The 7342-nt window shown below is 51.8% G+C and overlaps 1 protein-coding gene across 1 annotated transcript; it reads left to right on the top strand.

Annotated features, from left to right (window-relative positions):
- Positions 1–998: 998 nt before the first annotated feature.
- Positions 999–2744, top strand: LOC123107135 (cytochrome P450 76M5). The gene is made up of 2 exons (XM_044529142.1): positions 999–1927; positions 2011–2744. The coding sequence occupies exons 1-2, from the start codon at positions 1043–1045 to the stop codon at positions 2644–2646; spliced, it is 1521 nt and encodes a 506-aa protein (XP_044385077.1). The 5' UTR covers positions 999–1042; the 3' UTR covers positions 2647–2744.
- The last annotated feature ends 4598 nt before the right edge of the window (positions 2745–7342 follow it).

Below are 7342 nucleotides of genomic sequence, written 5' to 3'. Positions count from 1 at the left end.
TTCGGATGACGACGAGTTTTCAAAGACCATCTCCCTCAAACTCTTCATCTACAACTCGAACGACTAGGTTCAATCCAAACGGCAGTTCAAAAAGAAACGAACGAAAAAAAAACTCACCTAGGCAATTCGTCGAACACTTGCGGTGTGGTGGTGATGCACCAGCCAGCCTCTGTTGTTTCAGCCAAACGGCGGGTGGTGAAGTGTGGAAATGACCTGGAGCGGCACGGAAGCAAGGTCAGGAACGGTGGCCACCGAAGAGGAAGAAAAAACGAATCAATCCGATGAATTAGTTATGGCGACGACGATGGTGTTTCACCTCGATTCTGACGATGACAGCGGTGGACGAACGAGCTGGGCGTCTGGCAGAAGGGCGGCGAGGGCCAATGGAGGCAACACAATAGCAGCGGGGGCCGGCGGGCGGTCATCGGCGAAGAGGCAGTTGCGGGGGAGAGGCGACACAATGACGCGGGAGTTTTGCTCCTGACGGTAGGGGCAGAGTAAAAATAGCGGTGGGATACACGCAGGAGGATAATTTATCCTCCGCTAACGGCTATTGGGGATCGGCTAGGTGCACGTTAAAGGAGGAAAACCGAATTTATCCTCCTCTAATAATGAATAGGAGATCGGTTAGAGTTGCCCTAGCTGAACTGGTATAAATATAATCATGTGTGTGCTAATAGAGACAGATGTGGATACATGATTTATATAAGAAATTTGCACTCCAAGTTGGAACATAGAAAACTCGAATACTTAATCAACTTGTCTTCCACGACTTCTCAAAGCAATAGAAAACTGCATTGCCAAATCATGTTCTCTTTCCCAACTTGATAGAAACAGCGCACGCTTTGCAACTTGCACCCATTGAAAATCTTTAGTACTTGGATGTTTGAAGTTTGAACCTTGCGAAACAAGTTACGTGCAACCTTTTGATGTCACCAAGTTGTGCAATTTTGCAAGCATACATAACTGAGATAACTCGGAATCTTGGCAACGAAACCTTACAAGTCAAAATACATCTTCAGATCTTGTGTGTCATTCAGTCATGGAGCCCACACCCTTGTCAGTGTGCATCTCGCTGCTCTGTATCGCGCTGCTGTGCCTCCTATGGCACAAGTCAACGAAGCCCCCCGCCGGTGCGCCTGCACCGCCACGGCCGCCGGGCCCAACGCCGTTCCCAGTCATAGGCAACATCCCGGACCTGGTCCGCGGCGGCGAGCTACACCGCGCGCTCGCTCGCCTGTCGGTGTCCTACGGCCCCGTCATGTCGATGAGGCTCGGCATGGCGAGCCTCGTCGTGCTGTCGTCCCCGGCTACGGCGCACGAGGCGCTCCACAAGAAGGAGGGTGCCGTCTCCTCCCGGTGGGTCCCCGACAGCGCCAGCGTCATGGGCCACAGCGGCATCTCCATGGTGTGGCTCCCGAGCTCCAGCCCGCTGTGGAAGCACCTGCGCACCGTGGCGAGCACCCTGCTCTTCACGTCCCGGCGGCTCGGCGCCAGTCGCGCCATCCAGGAGCGCAAGGCCCGGGAGCTCGTTGACCACTTACACGCGAGCTCCGGCCGCCCGGTGCGCGTCGCGCTCCCCGTGTTCAGCGCCGTGCTCAACATGCTCTCCAGCGTTCTGTTCTCGGAGGACGTCGTCGAGCTGGGGTCGGTGACCGGGCAGGAGTTCATGGAGCTCATCGCAGACTCTGTTGCGGAGACGGCCAAGCCGAACATCTCCGACTTCTTCCCATTCCTCAGCTCGCTAGATCTCAGCCGCCGCCGCCGCGCGGTCGCCGCGAATCTCAGCAGATTCTACCAGTTCTTCGACGCTGTCATAGACCGTCGGTTGAACAGTGCCGAGAAGCCCGGCGACCTGCTGGAGTCGCTGCTCGAGCTCCCCGCCAAGTCCCAGCTCGAGCGGCCGGTGATCCGAGCTCTCCTAACGGTACATAACATCTTCCGAGACGATCCATGACTGATGAAATTAAAGCTGTAACCGTAGTGATTACTCTTGCTGTCATGAACCAGGATCTGTTCATCGCTGGGAGCCACACGACGACGACCACGGTGGAGTGGGCGATGGCGGAGCTGCTCCGCAACCCGACCAAAATGGCGAAGGCGCGCGCCGAGCTAAGGGAAGCGTTCGGATCCGGCAACGCAGAGGAAGGTGACCTCGCCAACCTCCCGTATCTGCAGGCCGTGATGAAGGAGACGATGCGGCTGCATCCCCCAGCGCCGCTGCTGCTGCCGCACGAGGTGTCGGAGACCGGCGTGACACTCGGCGGCTGCTCGGTGCCGAAGGGCGCCCGTGTTCTAATCAACGTGTGGGCCATCGGAAGGGACCCCGAGGTGTGGGCTGAGCCGGAGGTGTTCATGCCGGAGAGGTTCTTGGACAGGGAGGTGGACTTCCGGGGGAGGGCGTTGGAGTTCATACCGTTCGGATCGGGGCGGAGGGCGTGCCCCGGGATGCCGCTGGCCGTGACGGTCGTGCCGATGGTGTTGGCATCGCTGCTCCACGAGTTCGAATGGAGGCTGCCGGATGGGATGGCGCCCGGTGATGTGGATCTCAGCGACCGGTTTGGCGCCGCGCTAGAGCTCGCCGTTCCTCTGAGGGCCGTGCCGGTTTGGACGAAAGGCGCGGAGGATTTGAGTTTTTCTTCGTGACGAACTCGTTACCCGTTGACTACTTTTTCTAGATTTATTTTCACCAATGTACTAAACATTTGACATTTGCGTTCTTATTATAAGTGCATATTTTGTTAGTGTGAGTACTTTATTGTAATTTTCTTTCGTGGGAGGAGCTATGTTTATTTATGATTTTGTTATTTAAAAAAAGTCCAGGGCCAAACCGGTATGCATGCTCTGGCGGCCGAATCCACACTCTCCACCCCTTCACCCGACCGACTGCTGCCGCCACCGCCACCGCAGTTCTGGCCGTTGACCGAGCTGGCAGCGCCATCGTGTCGCGTCGCGTCCTATCGAGACGTCGTCCATCGCCCTCGCCCCAATGAAAAGGGCCATATCATCTCTTCATCTTTTCCATTATCAATGAGAGATAGGCCAACTCCAACGCGCGACCTTAAACGGACGTCCGTTTTGTCCAAATTTCGTTCGTTTGGGTGTGGCAATGGGGCCGTGTTCGTCCGGATTCGTAGATGCGGTGGACGCGCGCTCAACGCACGGCTGCATTTCGGCTGCATCTCGTCCGTTCACTAGCACAATAGATAAAATGAAAATGATGCATATGAAATGGTTCAAATCAAACATAGCTCCCAAATAGTCCTACAACCCAATCAAAATTTATTTGCATGGCAAGAAAACAATATCAAATAGTCTTACAACCCAATCGAAATTTGTTTGCATGATAAGAATTAAACTCATAGTTCTACTAGTTGCCAATGTGAGTCCACACGTGCTGAACCAAGTCATCCTAGAGCTGGACATGAGTATGCCAATCACGCAACTCCGGATGAAACTCGACAAACTGTTCAAAGGTTGCATGAGGTGGATGCTCAGGCTCAACATTTTCACCCTGGAAATCAAACCCTTGGTTGTAGATGCTATGATCGCACTCATCCTCAACGATCATGTTGTGCATGATCACACAAGTAGTCATCACCTCCCAAAACTTCTTCATGCTCCACGTCAATGCAGGGTTACGAACGATACCCCACCGAGACTGAAGCACACCGAAAGCACGCTCCACATCCTTCCTAGCACTCTGTTGCATTTGGGCAAACCTTTGTCTCTTCTCTCCTTGTGTGTTGGTTATGGTCTTCACAAGAGTGGACCACTGAGGATAGATGCCATCAGCTAGGTAATATCCCTTGTTGTAATGGTGGCCATTGACCTCAAAGTTCACCTCTGGGGAGTGCCCTTCCGCAAGCCTTGCAAACACCGGAGACCGCTGAAGAACACTAATATCATTCTGAGAACCAGCCATGCCAAAGAAAGAATGCCATATCCAGAGATCTTGTGAAGCCACAACTTCTAGTATAACAGTGGCACCTTTCACATGCCCCTTGTACTGCCCTGCCAAGCAAATGGATATTTCTTCCACTTCCAGTGCATACAATCTATACTACCAAGCATGCCCGAAAAGCCCCTCTCGGCATCGATTGCCAACAACCTCTCTGTATCAGCGACATTTGGCTCTCTGAGGTACTCCGAGCCGAACACTTCCAGCACGGCCATGCAAAAGCTATACAATGAGAGGAGACATGTGGACTTACTCATACGAACATACTCATCCACAAGATCACTAGGAATTCCGTATGCAAGCATGCGGATAGCCGCAGTGCATTTCTGGTATGAGGAGAAACCAAGCTTTCCTAGGGCATCCTTTTTGCAATCAAAGTATGGGTCATGCACGACCACTCCCTCATAAATACGATTGGACACATGCCTTCTCATTCGGAATCGGTGACGAAATTGATGTGGCCTAAAGAGTGCACCATCCTTAAAGTAATCGGCATAGAGAAGGGTGTGGCCTTTCTCCCTATTGCGGACCAAGGCCAGAGCATGGCCGGGGATTGATACGTCTCTGTCGTATCTACTTTTCCAAACACTTTTGCCCTTGTTTTGGACTCTAACTTGCATGATTTGAATGGAACTAACCCAGACTGACGCTGTTTTCACCAGAATTGCCATGGTGTTATTTATGTGCAGAAACAAAAGTTCTCGGAATGACCTGAAACTTCACGGAACGTCTATTTGGAAATAATAAAAAATCCTTGCAAAAGATGAAGACCAGAGGGCCCACACCCTAGCCACGAGGGTGGGGGCGCGCCCCCTACCTCGTGGGCCCCCTGGAGCTCCTCCGACCTCAACTCCAACTCTATATATTTGCTTTTGGGGAGAGAAAAATCAGGGAGAAGGATTCATCGCGTTTTACGATACAGAGCCGCCGTCAAGCCCTAAAACCTCTCGGGAGGGCTGATCTGGAGTCCGTTCGGGGCTTCGGAGAGGGGAATCCGTCGTCATCGTCATCATCAACCTTCCTCCATCACCAATTTCATGATGCTCACCGCCGTGCGTGAGTAATTCCATCGTAGCCTTTGTTGGAAATATGCCCTAGAGGCAATAATAAAATGATTATTATATTTCCTTGTTCATGATAATTGTCTATTGTTCATGCTTTAATTGTATTATCTGGAAATCGTAATACATGTGTGAATACATAGACCACAATGTGTCCCTAGTGAGCCTCTAGTTGACTAGCTCGTTGATCAATAGATAGTCATGGTTTCCTGGCTATGGACATGGGGATGTCATTGATAACGGGATCACATCATTAGGAGAATGATGTGATGGACAAGACCCAATCCTAAACATAGCACAAGATCGTATAGTTCGTTTGCTAGAGTTTTTCCAATGTCAAGTATCTTTTCCTTAGACCATGAGGTCGTGTAACTCTCGGATACTGTAGGAGTGCTCTGGTATACCAAACGTCACAACATAACTGGGTGACTATAAAGGTGTACTATGGGTATCTCCGAAAGTGTCTGTTGGGTTGACACGGATCAAGACTGGGATTTGTCACTCCGTATGACAGAGAGGTATCTCTGGGCCCACTCAGTAATGCATCATCATAATGAGCTCAAAGTGACCAAGTGTATGGTCACGGGATCATGCATTACGGTACGAGTAAAGTGACTTGCCGGTAACGAGATTGAACGAGGTATTGGGATACCCACGATCGAATCTCGGGCAAGTAACGTACCGATTGACAAAGGGAATTGTATACGGGGTTGCTTGAATCCTCGACATCGTGGTTCATCCGATGAGATCATCTAGGAGCATGTGGGAGCCAACATGGGTATCCAGATCCCGCTGTTGGTTATTGACCGGAGAGCCGTCTCGGTCATGTCTACATGTCTCCCGAACCCATAGGGTCTACACACTTAAGGTTCGGTGACGCTAGGGTTGTAGAGATATGAATATGCAGTAACCCAAAAGTTGTTCGGAGTCCCGGATGAGATCCTGGACGTCACGAGGAGTTCCGGAACGGTCCGGAGGTGAAGAATTATATATAGGAAGTGCAGTTTCGGCCATCGGGAGAGTTTCGGGGTCACCGGTATTGTACCGGGACCACCGGAAGGGTCCCGGGGGTCCACCGGGTGGGGCCACCCATCCCGGAGGGCCCCATGGGCCAAAGTGGGGAGGGGAACCAGCCCATAGTGGGCTGGTGCGCCCCCCTTGGCCCACCCCATGCGCCTAGGGTTGGGAACCCTAGGGTGGGGGGTGCCCCACCTGGCTTGGGGGGGACTCCACCCCTTGCCCCCCCCCCTAGGAGATCCCATCTCCTAGGGCCGCCCCCCCTAGGGGGCCTATATAAAGGGGGGGAGGGAGGGAGGGGGCAGAGCACCCTTGAGTCTTGGCGCCTCCCTCTCCCCTGCTACACCTCTCCCTCTTGCAGTATAACGACGAAGCCCTGCTGCGGTGACGCCCTGCATCCACCACCACGCCGTCATGCTGCTTGATCTTCATCAACCTCTCCTTCCCCCTTGCTGGATCAAGAAGGAGAAGACGTCACGCTGACCGTACGTGTGTTGAACACGGAGGTGCCGTCCGTTCGGTGCTAGGATCTCTAGTGATTTGGATCACGTCGAGTACGACTTCCTCATCCCCGTTCTTTGAACGCTTCCGCGCGTGATCTACAAAGGTATGTAGATGCAATCCAATCACTCGTTGCTAGATGAACTCATAGATGGATCTTGGTGAAACCGTAGGAAATTTTTTGTTTTCTGCAACGTTCCCCAACAGTGGCATCATGAGCTAGGTCTATGCGTAGTTCTCCTTGCATGAGTAGAACACAATTTGTTGTGGGCGTAGATGTTGTCAACTTTCTTGCCGCTACTAGTCTTATCTTGCTTCAGCGGTATTGTGGGATGAAGCAGCCCGGACCGACCTTACACGTACGCTTACGTGAGACTGGTTCCACCGACTGACATGCACTAGTTGCATAAGGTGGCTAGCGGGTGTCTGTCTCTCCCACTTTAGTTGGAGCGGATTCGATGAAAAGGGTCCTTATGAAGGGTAAATAGAAGTTGACAAATCACGTTGTGGCTATTACGTAGGTAAGAAAACGTTCTTGCTAGAACCCTTTTGCAGCCACGTAAAACTTGCAACAACAATTAGAGGACGTCTAACTTGTTTTTGCAGGAAGTGCTTTGTGATGTGATATGGCCAAAGTTGTGATGAATGATGAATGATATATATGTGATGTATGAGATCATGTTCTTGTAATAGGAATCACGACTTGCATGTCGATGAGTATGACAACCGGCAGGAGCCATAGGAGTTGTCTTTATTTTTTGTATGACCTGCGTGTCATTGAGAAACGCCATGTAAATTACTT

This window comes from Triticum aestivum, chromosome 5A (genome assembly GCF_018294505.1).
Source record: "Triticum aestivum cultivar Chinese Spring chromosome 5A, IWGSC CS RefSeq v2.1, whole genome shotgun sequence".
NCBI classification, from domain to species: domain Eukaryota; kingdom Viridiplantae; phylum Streptophyta; class Magnoliopsida; order Poales; family Poaceae; genus Triticum; species Triticum aestivum.
This window is presented reverse-complemented; position numbering and strand designations above follow the sequence as displayed.

Excerpts from the sequence above, each read along its gene's own strand:
- LOC123107135 (XM_044529142.1), top strand. The coding sequence starts at position 1,043 with ATGGAGCCCACACCCTTGTCAGTGTGCATCTCGCTGCTCTGTATCGCG. Across the intron at positions 1,928-2,010 it reads TGATCCGAGCTCTCCTAACG|GATCTGTTCATCGCTGGGAG; the intron begins GTACATAACATC and ends GTCATGAACCAG.